The sequence below is a fragment of the Centropristis striata genome, chromosome 8 (assembly GCF_030273125.1).
Source record: "Centropristis striata isolate RG_2023a ecotype Rhode Island chromosome 8, C.striata_1.0, whole genome shotgun sequence".
Classification (NCBI taxonomy): Eukaryota; Metazoa; Chordata; class Actinopteri; order Perciformes; family Serranidae; genus Centropristis; species Centropristis striata.
Genome location: NC_081524.1, coordinates 21,029,862 through 21,052,944, shown reverse-complemented (window position 1 = coordinate 21,052,944; position 23,083 = coordinate 21,029,862). Strand labels below are relative to the sequence as shown.

At 35.4% G+C, this 23,083-nt stretch overlaps 2 protein-coding genes across 3 annotated transcripts; one reads left to right on the top strand and one right to left on the bottom strand.

The window, feature by feature from the left end:
* Positions 1-1,971: 1,971 nt before the first annotated feature.
* On the bottom strand, positions 1,972-5,639 carry pkdc (protein kinase-like domain containing). Of its 2 annotated transcripts, XM_059338962.1 has the most exons (4): positions 5,479-5,639; positions 3,899-4,280; positions 2,503-2,703; positions 2,194-2,362 (listed from the first exon to the last, which is right to left on the bottom strand). In XM_059338962.1, the coding sequence occupies exons 2-4, from the start codon at positions 4,267-4,269 to the stop codon at positions 2,335-2,337; spliced, it is 600 nt and encodes a 199-aa protein (XP_059194945.1). In that variant the 5' UTR covers positions 4,270-4,280; positions 5,479-5,639; the 3' UTR covers positions 2,194-2,334. The 2 variants fall into 2 exon arrangements, with proteins under 2 accessions (XP_059194944.1, XP_059194945.1); XM_059338961.1 differs by having other exon boundaries at positions 1,972-2,703.
* A 7,262-nt stretch (positions 5,640-12,901) lies between these two features.
* Positions 12,902-22,631, top strand: ankmy2a (ankyrin repeat and MYND domain containing 2a). Its single transcript, XM_059338958.1, has 10 exons — positions 12,902-13,303; positions 14,470-14,534; positions 15,433-15,571; positions 15,660-15,758; positions 16,308-16,468; positions 17,334-17,548; positions 18,863-18,998; positions 19,710-19,838; positions 20,513-20,642; positions 21,665-22,631. The coding sequence occupies exons 1-10, from the start codon at positions 13,237-13,239 to the stop codon at positions 21,784-21,786; spliced, it is 1,263 nt and encodes a 420-aa protein (XP_059194941.1). The 5' UTR covers positions 12,902-13,236; the 3' UTR covers positions 21,787-22,631.
* Positions 22,632-23,083: the final 452 nt, after the last annotated feature.

The window sequence follows — 23,083 nt, the reverse complement described above, 5'->3', positions numbered from 1 at the left end:
TTTTTCAATGGAGATAAGACAAAGATTAGATAAGATATTCCTTTAGATATCAATAAAATAACAATGAATAGAAACAAGCAATATTAACAAGAAATATAAAAAAGTAAAAACACTTTAAACAATAAGAAATAAACAATTAGGAATAATATATACATTTTGGACAGACTCAACAGTTGACATTGCACTATTACACAGAGAAAAGTATTTATATTGCACAATTGTGTACATTATAGTGTAGTTATTGTCTGTTTTGGTGTGTGTGGTGTGCTGGGAGCAGTGCTGGTTGTACAGTCTGACTGCTGCAATATCGCTCCTTCACACACTTTGCAGTCTGTCGCTGAAGGAGCTCTTCAGTGTAGTTAAACTGTCCTGCAGGGGGTGGGAGTCATTCTTCAAGCTTATAGCCACCACCTCCACTGAGTCGAGGGGGCATCCCAGGACAGAGCTGCCTTATCTCATCTCTTGAAGTAAGAATAATGATTCAGAAACTCAAGTAAATCAACTAATGCTTCACTGTAAAACTACTCTAGTACAAGTAAAGATCCTGCATTGAAAACTATACTTATGAATAAATATGTAATGAGTAAAATTTATTTATTAAAGGTAAAAGTCCTCACTGCAGACTGTGACTTTTAAACAAGCCTACATCATCACCAGCACTTACAGGATGCATGCTGAAACATGACGTGGCATTCCTTCCTTCCGCTTGTGAGGGATGAAAAAGTTTTAATGCCACCTAGGGGTAGTTAAAAAAAAAAGAAGGGAGACGTTCCAAGATATTTTGGATATTACAGACTGTCAGACAAGAAACGGAACACTGATATACGCATATGCGAAGAGTGCATTGAGTGTAATAACACCAGGACTAACTCCAACTAATCATCAAGTCGTTTGTTTATTGTTTTTTAGTCTATAAATGTCAGAAAGTAGTGAAAAATGTCTATTAGGCCTATTATTTCCCATATGAATGAAGTTTATGTCAATGTGGATCAGCAAAAAAAGCAAAAAATAAATTGCTTGATTCATAAATGTTGTTGTCTGCCATTTTTAAAGTTGTCTTTGAATAAATGTTTTTAAAATATTTTTGTATTATGTTTATTCTTAGTACAACATACCAAGTTCAGTTGATTTAATTCTTTTAGTAAAATAAAATGAATTCTCGGCTGTTTGTTCCCTGAACTTAAATTATATATTAAAATCTAATGATAAATTTAACTTAATTTAAAACAAAACAATATTGATAATTGTGTTGTCTTTATGACTTTTATGTTTGTTTCTTAGGAACAGCAATAATATTTCTGGGTCAATTTGACAATGAAATTTAACAATGTTTAATCATCCAAAAGTGTCAGAAACCAAAAAATCCCAATAAACTGAAAGAAACTGAAATATTGTTTATATTTCATTATTAACTTCATTACTAACCATTTCAATCAATATTTATGGTGATCATAATTTGTCACATATCATGGTTCGATGAGGATAATTCACTCGTGAAATATGTGAAATGAACCATTCATATTTTATATATTGATTACACTTAAGCAAAGCAGAAGAAGTTTCATTTTGAAAAAATACATTTAACTTTTAATTTTTTTTATTTTAGATTTTTAAACTTTGAAATGGCTCAATTTGACCTGCGACACAACAGAAAGGTTTACTCAGTATAATTTAATTGAAGTTAGTTATTTTACTTTAATTCATTTTAATACAAAAAGTATACATGCTGATTTGAATTTTTTTTTTAAATTCAAAATATTAAAAAAGTTTGTTTTATTCCACCTTATAGTCCAAATCTTTAAAAAAAAAAAACTTTAAAAAAATTCAATACACAGTGGTAAAAATGAAAAAATATTAAATCTTCTCATTAGAGAAGCTAGAACCTACTTAAAAAAATAAAAAATAATAATAAAGATGGTACAATTTGTTCCCAGTTCAAAGTGGTGTAGAATAGAAAAGAAAAGCCAGAGCAATTCTCACTAACTTTTATTTAACCAGACTTGTTTTGATTAGCAAGCTTTACTGTACAAAGGTGTTTGTGAGTGATTCAATTTCAATACACAGATCAACTCTCAGCCAACACACTCAGAGGTAAAAGTTTGTGGTTCTGGTTACAGTTTCAGTTTGCGGAGAACCTCCTTGGTCAACTGTTTACTGTAGCGGTTGACCTTCCAGTGTCCTGGGCTCCATCCCAGCAGAAAACGATGAAAATCTGTCCAAGCAAATGCAAACATCTCCCTCCACTCTTTCTCCAGGGCCAAGAAGTCCACATCTCGACTCACAGATTGCTTTAGTTCAGTGAAATAATAGTCCAGCAGGCCTGGTACTCTCTTCTCACACTCCCTCTCCTCCATGCAGCTTCCTAAAAAGTACACAACATCTTTCATCCCACAGCCCCCGCCAACATACTGAAAATCCACCGCCGCCACGTCCCGTCCACTCTGGGAGAAACAGAAGTTTGCTAACTTGGCGTCTCCATGAACAATAGTCTTGAACACACACCCATTGAGTATCTTGTCGATGTCTCCGGCTGCCGCTTTGAGCTCGGCGTGGTCCATGACCTGCAGCTCGTCGGGCCGGGTCTCCAGGTGCCAGTAGGTGCCGACGGGCCACAGGCCGTCCGGGGCCACGCCCAGGAAGAGAGCATGGAAGTGGGCAAGCCAGCTGAGACAAGCCTTTATTTCTCTGTCCTTCACGCTCGTCCTATATGGAGGAAAACTATTTATCCAACATGAAATTTCTCTTTTCAGCCTCCCTGAACACCGGAGGTCTGCTGAAAATATTACTGTTTCCTTCATCTTTCTCATAAACACAATAGATATCTTTTAAAAAATCATTTAATTCCTTGTTTCAATTGTTTTTATCGTCTTCAAAATACACTGTTAACATCACAATGTCATATTTTAATTCTGCTTTTAGTGCTTTTAATGTCTATTTGAATGTCTGTTGTATTTTTCATGTGTTTTTATGACCTTGTGTATGAATGGTGGTATACAAATATATCTGTCTGGCCTTTATTCTCTTATCATATCTACACACATACAATATGAATAATGAATGAGGTCTAAAAAGCTGAACTGCTGACTTTCTAATTCATATTTAAGGGTTCTTGTGTCCAAAACTAATGAGCCATAAAGAAATGTTGTTTTTTTGTTGTTGTTTTTTACTTTGTAGCATGATGTGTTAAAAAGGCTTTGAATTCAAGACTGAGAATATATCCTCAGTTTTGTTTTTCAAAATTGGGATTTTTTTTTCCTCTTTTTTTTTTTTAAGAACCTGAAGAACAGATTACATTCTGTAATCACATAATGTTGATCAGCAAGAAAGCAAAAATAAATAAATTGTTTGATTCATATATGCTGTCATCTGCTATTTTTCCCCCATGAGTTGTCTTTAAATAAATGTTTTAAAAGTATTTTTGGATCATGTTTATTCTCAGTACACATTACTTACAACATACAGTTGATTTAAGTAAAAAATAAATAAGATAAATTAACTTAATTTTTTTTAACTTAACTGTGTTTCCTTTAGTTTAAGAAAATATAGTGGATTTACTCAATAGAATTACATTTTAAAAGTTGTTGAGTTGCATTACTACTTTAATTAAATTTACCTCACTTAAATTACGTGAACATAGATTTTAATAAACAAATAGAGATGTTGACATGGTGGGTTTTAGTCATTTTTAGTCAAATTATATTTAAATGTTACTGTTTTTAAGCAAAAAGTTAAAATATCAAAAAGGGATTTGTAATTCTCCACCACAATTATATCCTGGCAGTGTGAAGAAATTAGGAAATGGCATCATTTTGATTAAAAAAAAAAAAGAGGTTTTTTTTCCTTCTCCTTTGCAAAGCTACAGATTTGAAGCTGCATGCATCATTTTCTGTGTTCATACCTTCTCAGATCATAACCAGCCACATCCAGATCCTCCAGCACGATCAGCATCTCGTCTCCATGGGAACAGGCAGCAAGGCAGGCAGGGGTCCGACAGCTCTGATTGGTGGAGTAGTTCTGGTACCAGTGCGTCTCCACCTGGTAGGATCTCACTTTACGCGTGTGTGAGCGGTCTGTGTTCCAGCCTCCGGGGTGCTCTGCCTCCTCCGGGAACTTGACGTGTTTGACGACCACAGAGGGCCGCTCGCAGCCCTCCAGGTGCAGCCGGACTATCTCCCCATAGCCGCTCCACAGAGTCTGGATCTTTGCACCGACACGCAGGGAAGAAGCACCGCACGCCTGCAGGATGAGGTCCTGGTGCTGCTGTTTCATTTCCAGTCCAACTGAACAACAAAGAGGACGTGCAGTGTGTGTTTTACCATCTATTAACTACATCTGATAAAGTAGAAATTTAAGCAGTAGTGTAAAAAGTATTCAGATCCTTTACTTAAGTAAAAGTACCAATCACACACTGCAGAATTACTCCACTACAAGTAAAAGTCCTGCATTCAAAACCGGTTTATTTAAAAGTACAAAATTATCAACATCAAACTGTACTTAAAGCATCAAAATTAAAAGTACCCGTTATGCCGAATGGACCCACTCAGATTGTTTTATATATTCTAAATATATCATTGGATTTTTATTATTTATGCATTTATGTAAGAAGTGCTTTAATTTTGAAAAGATAGGGCTCATTTCAACTACTTAATATACTTTTATGTGGTTGAATTAAAAAAATGTCTATTCACTTCAAATTTATCGTGTTTTTTATTTTAAATCTCGACCTGAAAAGTAACTAAAGCGGTCGGCTAAATATAGTAAAAAGTACAACATTTGCCTCAAAATGTAATGAAGTAGAAAAAAAAGGTAATACTCAAGCAAAGTACAAGTACCTCAAAACTGTAAATTGTAAATGTACTTAGTTACATTCCACCAGTGAATTTAAGGTACTTTTCACTGCACTAGATTTGTTTTACAGCTTTAGTTTGAGGTTTTTCACACTCTTCTTGTCCAGTGAAAACCTTCAAATTTGGTTATTTTGAGTTTATGAGTTTGTGATAATGAAAAGGATAAACTGGTCCTATATTCTTGTATATTCTGTTACTTTCTAAGCTCGATAAACTATTGAAAAACCCTCTTGGATCAGCTGGAAATGCATAATCAAAAATCTAAAATTAAATAAATAAATAAACAACTGTTTTTCTGGCTTTTTAAAGACATGTGGTTCTCACAGGACAGTGATGCTACAAACATATGATGAGCTTATAGAATATGATGCATTGCTGCAGATTAAACTACCCAACAGTTTAAAAAGGAGTTCAAATGAGCACAACCTTAAACATTTACAGCATTAAAATGCAACATACAGAGCATTTATCTGACAATACTTACATACTTATTTATAAGTGGAGTATTTCTTACTGAGTGGTATTAGTACTTCTACTTGAGTAAAGGATCTGAATACTCAATTTCATTCCCTACACATGGATCATGTTGTTATTGTTGCTGATGGTCACTGTTCTATGGTATGTCACTCACCTGACTCACAAATGATCAAGCTTGGTGCATCCAGGCTACAATAAGAAGCCAAAATAATATGGAAATTATTAGTATGTGACAATAACTGTCACAAAATATACCAAAACTCTGTAGAGACAGAATGTATGAGCTTTAATTTCCACTCAGCTTCATGTCAGATTACAGGAAGTGTTCTCTGCAGCCTGCTTTGTTGGGTTTAAAGCTGCAGGCGTGAAATAAAGGAAGGCAGGTGAACACCACTGCCACCTGCTGGACTGGAGACCATCCAGAGTGGCATTTTGTATGATTTTAATTAATTAAAGGAGGGAAAGAAGAGTATATAAGTATAAATAAATAATTAAATAAATAAATAAATAAATAAATAAATAAATAAATAAATAAATAAATAAATAAATAAATAAATAAAAATGTTTAGATAAATAAATAAATGCAAAAGATGCATATGTGTTTTTTTTTTCTTTTTTTAACATTTAATTCACATTTATTTTTACATTTCCACATGTATTTATTTTTTATACATGTATATATTTATTTATATTCACTTTATTATTTATATTCACTTATTTATTTATTTATTTATTTATACTTCGTTTATATATGACGTTTATATATACGTCATTTTTCGTCCCTCATAGGAGCGGACACTGTGTGAAGCAAAAAAAAATAAAAAGTTGCTGCTAGAAGTGAGTTATTGTAGTTTCACTTGTTTATTAGTGAGGATAAAGGAAGTACAGTGTGTGTTTTTAGCATTTGATAGTATTAGTATCAAGTTCAAGTTGCTGGAGCCAATCCCAGCTGACATTGTCCGCTGGAATAGCTTTAAATGATTCCTTGACCCAGAAAATGTATATTTTCACACCAAGATTGACCTTTTAAGTGGCTTGGAAGGTATATTGCTTCTCATGGACTTTATATGACTGCCATCTCTGATCCGCAATCTTGATGAAGTGGCTGCTACCAGAAGTTGAAAGGTATGGTGATAGAGAGCATGTGGAAAAAATTTGGTGCTTTCGTCTGGTGTGTCCCCTTTATTAAGCTAAGCCGCCTGACTAAACCACTTACGCTCTCATCCACTCCTACGGGCAATTACGAATCACCAATTAAACCTAAGCTGCATGTCTTTACACTATGGGAGGAAGCCGGAGGAAGCCAGGACCCAGAGAACCCACGCTGACACGGGAGCCACAGGCCGAATTTGAACCTGAGGTGAAAGTGCTAAAAAAAACTTGAGCTAAAGTGAAGCCCAATAGTCCAACACTGTCTGTAAATTTAAGTCCTTGTTCCTCAGAGATATTTCTATGTCAGGTCATGTCATTTCTGATCAAAAGCTTTGCAATGTGTGCACCCAGAGTGTTAAACTCTGGGTTTGGAACCACTTCTATCAAGCAGTGTTTTCCAAACCTCTCCTGGAGTGCCTGTTGTCCTGCATGTTTTACATTTCTCCCTGCTCCAACACAGCTGATTCCCATTATGAATTCCTGAAGTTGCTTGATAATGAGATAATCAGCTGAATCAGCACGGAGAGATCCAGAACACGCTGCTCAAAAGTTTAAGAGGTCACAGCTGATAGATGACAAAGTCAATAACTAGACATCTTTGTGCAGTAGATTCATTTAGACATCTAACAGATACAATGTACATCATTTTGAGAGCTACACTCATCTTTGTTTCTTAAATTCATTTTCAAATGTCTACATAGTCTAGCCCCACAGCCTCTTTCCAGATTCATCCAATGACGTGATGGTAACAGAGTAACCAGGAGCATGGTGACTGGTAACTGAAAAAAACCATACAGTAGATCTACATTTAGAACTGAAATCAAATTAATATATAAAACATACGGATATAAAACTGTTCACAACAAAGGTTAAGTGTTGGCAAAAAGAAAACAAAGCTGAACACATTAACTCTTCGAGTCCTGGTATTTAAGTAGATGTAGATGTTATATTTAATAATATACAGTACAGATTTTGTGGTATAAGATATGACATATTTATCCTGCAGTGGGGAAATTTAGTCGTCACAGCAGCTCAAGACACAGAAGCATAGATATAAAAAACAGAATAAAGAATATAAAAAATAAGACATACAGTATACATACATTCTAAACACCCTATATACATTAATTACTTATATGGCTGCTATTTGGCATTCATTGTTAATAAATATTTTTTGTGTTTGTTTGTTTTCCTGAGAGTACTTTGCATTTTTCAGATATTGCACATTAGAGAAAAATATTTTACCATGTTAAATAGGTTGTTGCATGTAGTAGTATCAATGCATACATATATATATATATATATATATATATATATATATACAGAGGATATACACAGTATAGTATGTGGTATTATAGTGGTATTATATTAGTGTACTGTGTAATTTAGTTTTTATATCCTATAATGCTGATTATGTATATGTCTTGTATTATTGTATCATGTAGTTTTAGCATGTTGATCATTTACATCATTTTGTGCTGATTATGTTGTTGTTCATGTACAAGCCCAACTAGGGACAAGAGGTGGAAAATTAGCAAGAGCTATAAACTCTTTGTACAGCACATCAGTTGCATTATTTGTGTTGTACCTAAGTTGAATTTTTTGTTTGATCGAATTCAAGGTCAAGTGTCATTGTAAAAAAAAAAAAAACCTGTTTAGTAAATTGCTGTAGACTTCTATAGTCCGTCCCAGTAGGAAACTCTCAACACAAACAGTCCTCGTCTTTTAATTATTATATTTTTACATAGCTTTCCATTTGTAAAGTCCACACCTTTCCACACAAGTCCAGATTTACAACTTAATTTGCATTTCATGATTCACTGAGACTCTACAAGTCACAAGGCATGTGGAGTGTGAGTTTAGTTAGGTCTGTTCAAAAAAATAAACAAATAACAATCAAATCTATGTACTGAGTTGTTAGATTTGAATAACTCCAATGAGGCATAAATACAAACAAGAAAGCACTGGATCCTTACACACATCAGGATCCACCAAAGGCAAGGTAAGTCTGTTCTATATTCCCTCACATGGATAAATGTAACATCTAGAATATATATAAATACATAGAACAGCAAAAGCTTAATGTAAGCTTAGGTGTTACAGCTGATAAATCCAGTTGGCTTTCTTAAAGTGTCAGTTTTTCTGATCTTTATAGAAACTATGGAAAGGATAATACATCTACTTCTGCTTCTTTCAGGTCAGTGTTATTAGTTCCTTTCAAGTTATGAGAAGTAATGTAGTAATTTTCAATATATTTACAACAGCTTATCTGACAACACATGATAGACTCTGTCCACATCAGTTTCCACTGCTTTCTTCTCATTGTCTGTATAGTATTTTATCACTAAAAAATTGCATATAATTTGCTTTTTTTTGACTGCATTGTAATCCTTACATATCATTCCCATTTTCTTGCACAGTGCTGTGTTTTCTGTCCTCATGTGTCCCCCAGCATCAGTACTTCTTAGTTAATAAGGAAAAAACCTGGTTGGAGGCGCAGAGCTACTGCAGACAGAATTGTTTTGACCTGGCCACTATAGACGACATGGGAGAGATGGAAACAGCTCTTAAAGCTGTCCAGGACAAGAACGATGATCCTGTGTGGATAGGGGTTCGACAAGAGAACACTTCAGGGTGGCACTGGTCTCTGGCAGACAAAGATTTCTACAAAAAGGGAGAAAGAGACTATTTGATTTGGGACATGGAATCAAATGCGAGATGTGGGGCTTACAAAGGGGGGCAACTGGATGAACGTTTCTGTTATTTCCATCAACGTGCAATTTGTTTTGATGGTGAGTCTTTCAATTGCCCACTATGTCTAAACAACAAAAACTCTATACAACTTTGACTCATTTATTTTTGATTTTTCATTTCATTTCATTTTTAGGAAAAAAGCATGGTCGTGACCAGTATGTTCTCACTGCAACAACGATGCGCTGGTCTGATGCTCAGGACTACTGCAGGACTTTTCACACAGATCTGGCCAGTGTGAGGAACGAGGAGGAAAGCCTGATAATCCAGGAAGTAGCCGGTGACCTGAGGGTGTGGGTTGGCCTCTTCAGAGACGACTGGGGGTGGTCAGACCAGACGAAATCTTCGTTTAGATATTGGAAAGCAGGCCTATTTCCTGCAATCTCTTATCCTGGAAAATGTGGTGCTTTGTCAAGAAGAAATTCTGGTCAATGGGAAAATCTGTCATGTGATGCAGCGCATCCATTCCTCTGTAGCTGTAAGCAAAGTTGTTCTTTTATATTCTTTATACTAAAAAAAGTAATCAAAACGAAGCCTAAAATTGTGAAATTTCTGTCAAAATCACTTTATTCTTCATGTATCATTTAAAATGTTGCCAAAAATAAACCAATTTGGAATAACTAGATCCTGTTAAAAACGTAAAATTATGCACTTCTCAGCGAAAAACTGTGAAACCATGATTGATTATGCTGAGACGAACGGTCATGTGACAAATATTCACTGAAAATCTGTTTACACAGAGCTGAGAGGAGAGGACAGGAGAGGCTGGAAATATGCAAAAAGTTAAATATGTAGAGCATGTGATGACCCTTTTTTTTCTCCAACATGTGTGACTCTTGTGGCAACTTGGAGAAGTGTTATGTGTTAAAAAAAAATGAGATGAAATTTTTTTTTCTAATGATTTATGTCCTTATAACGGTATTATTTTCGCACAAAAAAACATTTTTGAGTTGTTCTAACTTCTAGTTGTGATTGTGCTGATTCCATAGAGCTGCAGGACTTTTATATTGTAGTGAATAAAATGTAAAAAGAGCAACATCAAAAAAAAAAAAACGCCATGAAACCATTTGGGGTTCAGAGTGTTACAGTGTGATCAGTTAAAGCTGGAGTTCTGGACTCAGTTATGGTGCCAGCAGCTCAGTGCAGCACTGCCATTCACTCTCCTCCTGGCAAAATAGCAATAGGTCAGCACACCAGCTTTAAGTATCATGGGTTGTTTGATGAAAAATAACAAAATGTGTGTGTCTCTTTATATCAGGTCCTGTTGTGAGTTTCATTAAAGTGAGAATCAGCTCAAACGGCTTGGATCTGAACGATGCGGCAGTGCAAGATCAGTTACTGAATCAAGTAAGTCACAGGAATAAAATAATCTCCCTAATGTAGAGTTAATGTTTTTGAAATTGATGATAGACATGATTGACTAGTATAATGTTGCCACTGTGTAGTTTACTGCTTGATGTAGTAAATTTAGTCTAGCTGGTTGTAAACAACAAATACCGGGAGGAAGATTAGAGGTAATTAGTGGTTATAGTAAAGTAAATGCATCCTGACTCAGACTTTGGTAATGTGGTGGAAGGACAATTTCTACACCAAACGCTAAGGAATTCTTAACCACACAGTTTAGGTATCAGACTGTCACGCTGGAAAATAAGTTTGACTTTAAAAAAATGTCCATCAAAAGCTCTTGAAGCTTTGGAATTTCTTCTGCCATACATATATAAATGTACTGCTCTTGGAGACGGTTTTCTTCCAAAAAAAACGCAAGTCAATGTGTTTCTGCAGTAGCCGAAAATACCCCATAACTATGTTTGTAGTTAACAGCGCCCTCTAGTGGCTAATTATGAAAGATGCCAAGAAAGAAGTGACCTTACGGAGTTTAAAAATAAAAGGGAAAGTGAAGATATGTTGCTCAAATGCATGTAGTTGTACTGAGGGCCACTTCAAGTGAGGGTGCGGGCCGGATGCGGCCCCCGGGCCTCCAGTTGCCCATCCCTGATCTAGAGTAATCGTAGTTTTAAAACAATATTAGCACATGATCATTATATCAAAAGCATCTTACATGATTAATATATAAATGCATAGAGAGAGGGCACACACAGTGAATTAGGCATGCATTTGATAGTGACCTTTGATAGTGGCCTGCGTCATGCACAGAGACAGACAACAGAGACAGACAAAGAAACAGAATAACAGATTTTTTTAACACATACCAAGTAATAATGTGAGTTTTAAGAAGCGACTTTATCTACTTTTAATTTAAGTTGAGGTGGCAACAAGCTTGTTACACATTGAACCATTTAGCAGCTAGGAGTCAGATATTTTCTGCAGGACTTGGAATTGGAATTAGAACCAAAAAAAAGCTAACCAGAGCTAAAAGAGAGTGAATACTGAACTGACCTGCTGCTGAATGTGTAAAAAACGATCAACTTAAAAGGTGATATGTTGTGCTTTCAAATTATTTCCACTACCCTTAGGTGGGGGAAAAAATGTTATTTGTGATTCAATATTTGCTTTGAATTTGTTCATTTTTTTTTCTATTCCTCAGATCAAGCAGAAGCTCAGCAACACAAGTGTGACGAATGTTTTAGGGTGGAAAAAGCAGCCTGATGGAAGAGTTTTTATGAAGGAACGGAACTGAAATGGCAAAAAGGGAGAGAGAAGTAGTTTTTGCTCTAAACTCTTGGAGCATTTCTATATGTAAAATGTACTTACACATCAATAAATTAAGTGAAGTAGTAGTAGTTTAGAAGTTTAGATGTATTCAGACTGTTTACTTAGGCTATTGTAGAAGTACTCTTTTTGCAGAAAATATACATATTTTATTATATATTATGTAGACCTATGATGTTATTAGACTGTTGATGATGATACATTTTGTAAGCAGAGTTTCACTGTTGTGGCTGGTCAATGTTGATCTAGTTTTAAATACTTTATATCAGGTATTTCAGTCCAGTTGTTTAGGGTCAAGCTGCCTCTTAATGGTCTGATGGGTCAAATTCAAATTAATGGGAGAGGAAAAAACACCTTTGTATGGGAAAAATGTAGACATAGACTATTTTGGTTTGCTTTTCGAAAAACTTTTAGTATTATTTTGATGCGGATTGGACCCAAGAACAGAAATTTAGAATATAATAACAGCCAGTTTTCTCTCTGATGTTCTGGTTTACTCATGTAGGTCAAACAGAGGTATATCATCATGACTCTTTGTACAACTCGTTAGCCTATTAGTAGCTACTTTCACTTGAGTAAAGGATCTGAATAGGTCATAAATGTATTTATTTACTTTGCACCACTGTTTTGTCAGTTTTTTCTTCCAATCCATTGTTAATAAAGTATTATTGGAAATGTTAATCTTCCATGTCTTTATTGTAAAGCTCAGAGAAATACATTAACCCTTTGATGCACAACATATAAACACCTTCTAATGCACAACATGGGTCAAAAAAATGACCCGCATCAATTTCCCATGTTATTTCATGTTGGCTGTTTGTTTGAATATCTTTTTTTTTTTTTTTAATTACAACAGATCATTATATCCATTTTTCCATTATTATTATTTATTATTCTGGGTATAAAACACCTCTTCTCACCTGTCGGTCACGTTGATGGTAAATTCTGAATGAAGTTTCTCGACTTCTATGGCACGGATCATTTAAGTGCAAGAAGGGGGTATTATGTCCGCTGTAATTGTTCACATGTGGGCATGTTTGCTGTTAGATACTATGATATAGCCTGGATGTATATGTTAATAGTGCTTTGCTCTGGTAATAGTACTTAGTACTCAGAATCTGTTCAAGCCCTAGACATTTTGAAGTATGTTTTTGCTTATGAGCTAGTACACCCCCGCTAACGCTTCCACAGTGGTACATTCCACATGACAGCTCAACCTGAGCGAGCCTCCATGCCGAGCCCACCACTCTGCTAGAAGCACTGAAAGCTGACTTTTAACAGACAACTCCGCGTTTTACTTGTGCCGTCATAGTCTAATTTCACACTATTAATCACCAACATGTCTGCTCCGAAGAAGGGAGACTTGTCTTCAAGCGAAAAGGAGTTATTTGAGGTTATTACAGCAGGTAAGCCTCTGCGGCTAACGCTAATCCCCCTAGAAACCCACACAGGCGGTTAGCTCCTGTTAGCTTGTTTCATAAGTTACGTTAAAAATATTAATACATGTTATGTAATAATGTCAGACTGGTGTTTTTGCTGCTTGGTGGCTGCCTTGTTAAACCACAGCAGTTAACTTAAATTTGTGTTTGCTAACTAGACTTGGTAGTGGCTAGTAACAGATGACAGTTAGCTTGCTAATAATGTGTAACGTGTAGCTTTCTCCTGATTTGATTGCTGTCTTAACCCTCTGGAGTCTCCAAAAGCACCAAAGCATGACTTCTTCATGGCATCCAGACTAGAAAACAAAGCAGCGTGGAGCCCTACTGTAAATATACCTCTAAAGTTCTGGCTGTAAACTCCATGAGGCCAGTTTCAGTTTGATGATGATATACCAAGTAAAATTGGAGACAAGATCAAATATATTTTGTATAAAATTATAGAACTGGATATCTTATATGATATATTTGCAACCTTTCTTCACATTTGCAACATTTAAAATTCCTTATTGAGCATGATAGTGTTTTAAAAGACACAAAATGACCAAAAAAAGACACAAAATAACTAAAAAAGACACAACAAAAGACACAAAATAACAAAAAAAGACACAACAAAAGACACAAAATAACAAAAAAAGACACAACAAAAGACACAAAATCGTTACACTAAACACACAAGACACAAACGAAATAGAGCCACACGAGATCAAGATCACATTTATGTTGGTTGTTTTCTTTTTTTCTTTTTGGTTCAAAATGTTGATCCAGTAAGTCAGAATAAAAAATAAAATAAATATTATTAGGTCGCATCGGTGAGGTTGTGCTGGAAAAAAATAGACCAACATGGCATTTAAACATTTTTAAGTGGTGTATACAGGCAGGATGAAAAGGATTCAAAAATGGACAAAATAGCCCAAGACTCCATGGAGTTAACAAGCCCACCTCAGTGAACTTTATTGCCCTTTATATGTATTCTATGTTGAAATGTTTGTATCGTATATGTATTATGTAACAATTACATTATAACAGATCAATTAGGTACTAAATCTAGGTAAAAACAGGTGGGTTTACTGTCTAGAGCTGCATAAACTGTATAAAATGTATTTAAAATGCAGTAATTTTTTTTATGATCTTAGGAAACGTCCAAGAGGCTTCAAGGTTGCTGGGCTGTAAGGATGTTCGAGTAAACTGCTTAGACGAGGTAATAGAGCTTCTTTTATTATGATTTAACCTTTTTTGTGCATGTTAATTTGTACAAAGGACACAGGTCCTAAAGTGGTAAGTGTATTTGATGATAACCCTACTGTATCCTTTCAGATTTCAAATCTCAAATCATTGGTGAGAAATTATTGTTCTCAGGCTCCCTCCAATGATGACAAAAAATAAATGTGTATGTGTGCAAGTAGAACAGGTAGAAAATGGTAGAATGGAGGTAAAGTGTTTTAGTGTGATGTGTTTCCACTATTCCCTGTGTGTTTGTTTAATTAGGCTTCAGTTTATGTATATATTTTATATGTATATACTGTATGTATGTTATGTATATGAAACACAAAAAAATGTTGCACAATAAAGGATGAATAAAGGATCTTACTGGTTACATCTTGTTATATTTTTGAAAACTTCATTTACACACTGGCAGGTAATTTGAGCAGACTTAACCTGCTGCAATTTCTAATACATTTTTCAAGACATTTCATCCTCAAATAGTACACACACACACACACACACACACACACACACACACGCACACACAAAACATTAGATGCACAATCTGAGGCTTGTCCTGCAAAAAATGTGTAGGTGCCTTTTGTCTTGTAGAAGAGTAGATGTGCTGATGTCCTTAAGCAAAGCTCTGCCTTTGTTCAGTACCATATGTGAAGGACAAGGGGACCACACATAAAGAGTCACCGTGTTGAAGGGCTTTGAAGGGGTCCTTAATGTCTGGCCTTCCTTCCGTCTGTCTGTCACTCCTTTGTGTCCACCTGTCACAGTCAGGTGTTTAAAACAGATGTTCTGTTAAGTAAAGGAAGCTATGAGTTTTCAATTATTATTCATCGATATTGTACAGTATTTGTCAGCTTTTTTTGTCTCGTCCACAGTACGGGATGACTCCTCTCATGCACGCTGCTTACAAAGGAAAGGCAGACATGTGCAAGTTGCTGCTGCAACACGGAGCGGATGTGAATTGCAATGAACATGAGCACGGATACACAGCGCTGATGTTTGCTGGCCTGTCAGGTATTTTCTATATGTAAGAGGTGAAATATTGTCAATGTTCGAGCATATTTCCTTGCTTGAGTTGTGACTGTTGTTCCTCTGTGTGCAGGAAAGACCGATATCACGTGGATGATGTTGGACGCGGGGGCGGAAACAGACGTTGTCAACTCTGTTGGGAGGACCGCTGCACAGATGGCCGCCTTTGTCGGTACGTCTGTTTGTGACATGCACACAACAGTCCAGTGTTGTTAAGCCTTGTATCCTTATACACACAAAGGCTCTGGGATCACAAAGCACTTCTCAGTCCCAGCAATCCGAAAATGCAAAGATCAATGTTATACCATTGTGTAAATACCTATTTATAAATATCTATTTACAGTCAGATTTATTTGAAAAAAGTCACAAGATCGACAATTACTAGGTATCATTTTTACAGTGGCAGATGTCTGTGAGATGCTGTTAAATTTGACTTCTGTTCATGTTCCTCTGAAAGCTAAACTTCCATTTTTCAGCATCCTTAGGGCACTTGCACTATGCTGCTAGCCTGAACATACTGACCAAATCAAATGCATTTTGAAAAAAACATCTTGTTTGGCTCCAGCTGGTCTGAAGTTGGTAAAATCAGTTTGAAATTCTTTTCACTGATCAAACTGTCTTGTGTTGTACTTAAATAGTAATTTGCTTTCACTAAATATAAACATGTAACAAACACGACATTTATGTTGAAAAATGAACCGTCTCTTCTTTTCCCCCGCAGGGCAACACGACTGTGTCACAGTGATCAACAACTTCTTCTCCCGGGCCCGACTGGATTACTACACCAAGCCCCAGGGTTTGGAGAAGGAACCAAAGCTGCCGCCAAAACTTGCCGGACCCCTCCACAAGGTCATCATGAGCACCAACCTGAACCCTGTCAAGGTAGGACACCGCTGGACAGAGAAGGGTGGTCGAAAGATGCTGTTTTATAGTAAATGTTTTTACAAATAAGTATATATCTTTACCCGACAGCAGATATAACATTTTTGTGCACAAAGGTTTTTGTCTCCAAACACACCAGCAGCCAATTACACTGATTATATTCCTTCATGCAGCGAGGGGACAAGTAATCAGAGAACTCATCAGCCGCTGTAATGATGAGTTAGATTGGAAACCAGCATGTTCTTGGGCCTCTTGGGTCGTTCACCACACATTAGAGCATAAAACAGCATTCATTTTGTTCCAAAAATACATGCATTTGAGCTAGTTTGTACAATATTGCCTAGTGTTGAGGCTGAAAGGGGAACTGGACCAATTTTACACACCAAGTCTATGTGGGGGTAGAAATACTGTATGTATGTAAACAAAAATGGTATGCAGCCCTTTGTGGCTTCACACAGAGCATAAAATCTGATAAATTGCCTCAAGTAATGTTACTGGAAGACGACAAGTTTGAATTTGGAAAGAAGTGACCAGATCTCTGAAGCCTGCTCCTCATTTCTTGTGTCAGGTTTTTTTTTGCCAACTTACTCACTTTCCATTTAACTTAATTTAATTGTGGAAATGTGTATTTCGGGATTGTCATTATCTTTGACAACTTATACACTCAAGTGCCTGCATAATTAATAAATAAAAATGATTGTTAGCTGCAGTCTACTTGCATTGTTAACTGAACAGAATTGGAAGAAAATAGACGCTTCATTTTACAACAAAAGGACGCAGTAAATACACTCCACAAAGTCTGTTTTGGTTTAAAAAAAAGTTGATTATTGTAAAAAATTGAGTAAGTATCTGTTATGTCTTGCAGATGGTGATGCTGGTGAAGGAGAACCCTCTGATGGCCGAGGTGGAGGCTCTGGAGAAATGCCGCCGGGTGATGGAGCTCATCTGCGAGAAGTGCATTAAGCAGCAGGACATGAACGAGGTGCTGGCCATGAAGATGCATTTTATCAGCTGCGTGCTGGGAAAATGTGCGTCCTTCCTCAAGGACCGCGAGGACAAGCTGGACGGTCTCATCAAGAGGTGAAACTGTGATATTATATGATATTTGTCCAAATAGTCAGATTGGGGTTTTCCTTATTTACCAAAGGGCAACATTGAGGTTTTGCACAATAGCTGCTGCTCCTGATTTAACACTGCACATGACAAAATTTTGTGCAATCTTTAGCATCTGGGAAAAGCAGGTGTAACATCTGCAGCACTGTTGCATCAGACACAAACAGAAGGGGAGAGACAGGTCAAAATAGAGAAAGAGATGCAGATATAAAGACGCACTATAAACCTGTTTAACAAGACAAGAGTCTGTTATTTTTCACACAACTTCATGTTTCTGTTTCTTGTCCATCCCTTGTGCCTATTTGTCCTGACCTTAAGTCCAGTGTTCAGTGATTGAAGCAGCTGGGAATAGTCATTCAATATACCATTATATGATCTATTTACAAATATTTCAAATAAGCCAGTCAAAGAAGTTTTAAAGGTTTCAAAATTTCCTACTAATTTTCAAAACTTATTAAGTCTCTGAAGTTTTTGTTGAGCTGACAACATGAAGTTAATTAAATTCTTCTTATTTTTTGCGCTCCATTGCTTTAGTGGCACTTCATGCAAATCAGATGAGCTACTGAAAATGAGTGGCAGAGCTCTTTTACATCAGTAAAATCTTAGTAAATTCCGTGCTGAATTAAGAACTTGCAGTGCCTGATAGCTATATATATATATATATATATATATATATATATATTTTTTTTTTTTTTTTTTTTTTTTTTTTGAGTAATGTTTTTATTGCAACAACAACACACTGTTGCTACAAACAACAAATATCCAACTACTTATTATGATTACGATTGACAGTAATGTAGCAAATACACATCTGGAAAGAAGTGAAGAGCAGTAAAAAAAAAAAAAAAAATTTTTTTTTACAATCATCTCAATTTCAATTTTGAGAGAAAATGCTATTTTTTTAAATGGAAAATTAAAAATAATTATTATTATAAGTAAGTAAACAAACAATACAGTACCTATAGCTTACCACCTCTACTTTTCAGTCAGTATATGTTATTTTTCTACCGGCTTTGTAAATATATCTCCCTCTGTATGGAGGATGAAGAATTATCTTTCTGTCGGTTCTGTCTCAGTCAGTTCTGTTACTCAGGTGGCTCCATTTTTACTCCAGGTTTGGTAGAATGTTATGCAGATTTAGACTCCCTTGTAGGTATTTTTTGACAAGACAAGAACGGAAATTACCTCGACTGGAGCTCTGTCTATTCCAACATCTTCTGCTTTACAATTATGAAAGTTTTCCTAATGTGTGTCTTGTGATTCTTGATCCCTGTCCTGCAGTTTGCTGAAGGGTCGGGACAGCGACGGCTTCCCCGTGTACCAGGAGAAGTTTCTCAGAGAGTGCATCCGCAAGTTTCCTTACTGCGACGCCACGCTGCTGCAGCAGCTGGTGCGGAGTATCGCCCCTGTGGAGATCGTGAGTCTGGATGAACGAGTGAAACTGATAAGAGATTATAACATACTATATGCAACTTTGTTTTTTTAAACCCAGTATTTTGCTGCTACTCTGTATATCACAGTAGATCTGAAAGATAAGCCTCTCGTTTTACTTTACATTGGATTTGAATGAGACTCAATGCAAAACTAATGAAAAACTATTAAAAGCCAATTAAAGACTAATCTAAGAATGAGTGAATACAGTAAATAATTAGATGGATAAGGATAAAAATAAATGAATAATGAAAATAATTAAACCCAATTAAAGACTTCACAAAAAAGAGTAAATACAGTAAATAATTAAACAGATATGAATTTTAAAAAAAATAAGATTCAACTACAAAAGTAAAATACAGTAAAGAATTAAACAGAAAACAATACAAATAAATTATAAAACCCAATTAAAGACTAAACTAAAAAAGTTAACAATTAGACAAATATACAAATATCTATACCTATTAAAAGCCAGACTAAAACAGTAAAAGACAATAAATAGACATAGATAAAACTTGCTTGACTAAAATAGTTGGTGTTTTGTTTATGCATTGTAAAACACTATATGTTGCATTTTCATCATTCTAAGCTGTACACAGTCTAATATTTCAACTTTCTTGTTTTTTCACCAAGTCAAATTCCTGAATATTGCACCTTTTGTCAAATATTTAATTTTTTTTTCTCTTTGTCATGGCAGGGTAATGACCCCACAGCTCTGTCGGTGCTGACTCAGGCCATCACAGGTCAGGTCGGCTTCATGGACGCAGAGTTTTGTACCTCCTGTGGAGAAAAAGGAGCCGAGAAGAGATGCTCCCTCTGTAAAATGGTGAGCGCCAAAATGACAGCAATTACACTACCGCTCAAAAGTTTGGGGTCACTTGTAAATGTCCTTGTTTTTGAAAGACAAGCAGAATTTGTTTTAAATGAAAATGGCAGACATACAGTGTAGAAATTGTTAACTTGGTAAATGACTATTAAAGCTGGAAACGACTGATTTTCTCATTGATCATTAAAACACCTGAGCATTATGTTAGCACAGCTGAAAAATTTGAGAAGCAATAAAATGATTCTTCCTCAGGCTGGCTGAGTATCTAGAGGAGAAGTTGGAGATTTGTACAGGTTAAAATTATTATTTCTACCCTTGTTAATGTCTTTAATATATTTTCGATTCATTTTGTAACTCATTTCATTACTAAAACAGTTTGTTTTCATGGGAAACAACACCAAACTTTTCAGTGGTAGTGTATACATTTACCTCTTTTCTACATATGCAGAAACTTTTTGACTGCAACTTATCAGCAATAAAAGTTATGAAACAATGAAAATCTTTTCCTCTATTTAAGTTTTTCAAATCACATATTCACATTTAAATTTGTAATACAATTTAATTTCATAACAACAATACACTAATAATGTTTAAAACTATCTCAATGTTGGCACGTATCCTCTCTTTATGTTTGTATAATTAAGTCAACACTGTTTATTTATTTATGGTACAAGGTGATCTACTGCGGCCAGGCCTGCCAAAAGCTGCACTGGTTCACCCACAAGAAAGTTTGCAAGGCGCTCCAGCAGCAGCGAGAGAAGCAGGAGGAGGAATCAGCCAAACTGAGGATGCAGCAAAGCAAAGGTACTTCATCTGTCTGAGAGAGAGAATGTGACACAGACTGAAACACTACAGCACAGTAAACACTCCTCTCACACACACAGATTATATCAATGGAGTGGGACTTCTTCATGATAATAAAAAGAACTAGAAATAACAAGTAGTGTCTAAAGACGGTCAAATATCTGAAAACTGTGACCAGGGGAATGTGTATTGAGTTTGGTGTTTATTTCAAAGACACCATCCATCAGAGTACTCTAGTAAAATGTGCAAACCTGAAAGAGTATGTTTGTTTTTCTTTTTTTAAATATAATATAAGCATAAACAAAATATACAAATACAATTAAATATATATATATATATATATATATATATATATATATATATATACATATATAAGTAAATAATAAATATAAAGGCTCTGTATTTTTGTTAATTTTATTTTAAAGTTTAAAAAAATCTGAGCAGGTTTTTTTAATCAAAAAATACAAATATAATATAAATTTAAAAAACATAAGTATATAATAAAAGGCTCTGTATTTTTGTTTTATTTTTTAAAGAAAAAAATCAGAGTATTTTTTAAAAATACAAATATAATATGAATAAAATGTAAATAATATAAGTAAATGTCAAATATAAAGGCTCTGTATTTTTGTTTTAATTTTTGAACAGAAAATAAAAGCTACAAAATTGAGTTATTTCAAATGGGTAAAAATTTGATTTTTAAAGAAATGTGTAAAAAAATATATAATAATAATCAGATTTTAAAAATACAACATGGCTAACATTGCAGTCTAGGCATATAATATGTGTTTGTGTACACTAAAAGAAAGAACAAAGTACAAAATAATCTCATTGACCTTTCTCCCCCAAACACTTTCTATTTATTGGTTTCCTTGCAAGAAACATTTCAGCTTTTGGATATATTGTCATGAGCATTCGAAATATATTGGAATGATGTTGAAGCCTATTTAAATGACATTAAAGTGTTGCACAAATCATGTTCCTGTGTGGGTTTCACTTTTTTTGTATTATCTGTGTTTCAGAGGAGAGTGCAGACGTGCAGGAGGCCTCAGACTCCATGCAGGAGCTCTCAGTGGAGACAAACAGCGAGGTCACCCCCTCAGAAACCTCAAACCCCACTTCCATCCCAGCTGCTGACAACTGAGGAACATCTCAAAGTCAGCAGCCAGAATAAATCCACACGTAACAGACAAGAGAGCAAACTGGCAGTGAGACTGAAAGCCAGACGAGGACTGGTCCAGCAGGAAAAAAAGAACCTATTTATTATCGACCCGAGACTGTCACAGAGGCGGGACACATTAACGAGGAAGGTTTGTGCCACGGCGGTCATCCTTTTTGTCATTTTTATATGTTAATTTTTCAAATTATATTGTCATATGTGAATGTGAAAATTGCGTAGGCTGGTGTGTTTGTGGTAGAGGTCACAGGGAGGGGGAACATGTGATGAGCTAATTGTTCACATCGATGATGGAACGAAATTCTGCCTTAAGAAACTGTAGCAACCTGTGTGGGGAAGACGTGACTGTGTAGCCAGTCGGAGATGTTGTTTGTTTGCAATATACTTGATTTGTTATTGGGACGTTTTTTGTACTGATAACTTCATGGCAGATTGTGAGTGGATGGCATGGCTGCACAATTTTGACCAAAAATGTATATTTTTTAACATAAACATAATGTATTTTTAGTGTTTTGTGAAAGATAAGGTTAATGCTCAGGATTTTCCAAATGGTAAGAAAATTAATTTTTTTTTCTCCCCCCCAAAAAATGCAACATCATTTGTTGATCACAGCACAAGAACGCCATCTAGGACACTTTTCAGCAGTATGTTTTTCATCTTCTTTCATTTATTGTGCAGCCTGAATGGACAGACATTTGAGTCAAACGACGGATCCAACGAGGCTTTGTTTGTCCTGAACTCTGATAATCTCCAAAATGTCAAACAACTTGAGCTTAATCACATCAAATAAAGACCAATTTCATCAAAGTGCACATTGATCGTATTGATATATTTTACCTGGTTTCTCTTCATTTTTCAACAAACCTTTATTATCTCTGAATTACTGATTTTCTGACTTCTCAAAGCGTCATTCACATGTACCTGCAGCATCTAAGTCTTCATTGTGAAGCCTCTGATATCCAGTAATGCTCCCCTATATTATTTGATTTGATTTTTTTAACTCCTATTATTCTTTCATATAGTACTTAATTTGGGAGATGATGATGCTCTAACTTTACAAATTACAGCTCCATAATTTGTTTTTTGGGGTTGTAAAAGGAATTATGTCCAAGTCAGTCAGTAAGCTGTGAGCAACAAACTTGAGCCTTATTTTTAGCTAATATTTGTTTGCATTGTGGCACTCTGACATTATGAAAAGTATGCAGAACTAGCTATTTGCAGCTCCTATTTGCATTGTACCCGTGGATGTTTTGACAACTATTAC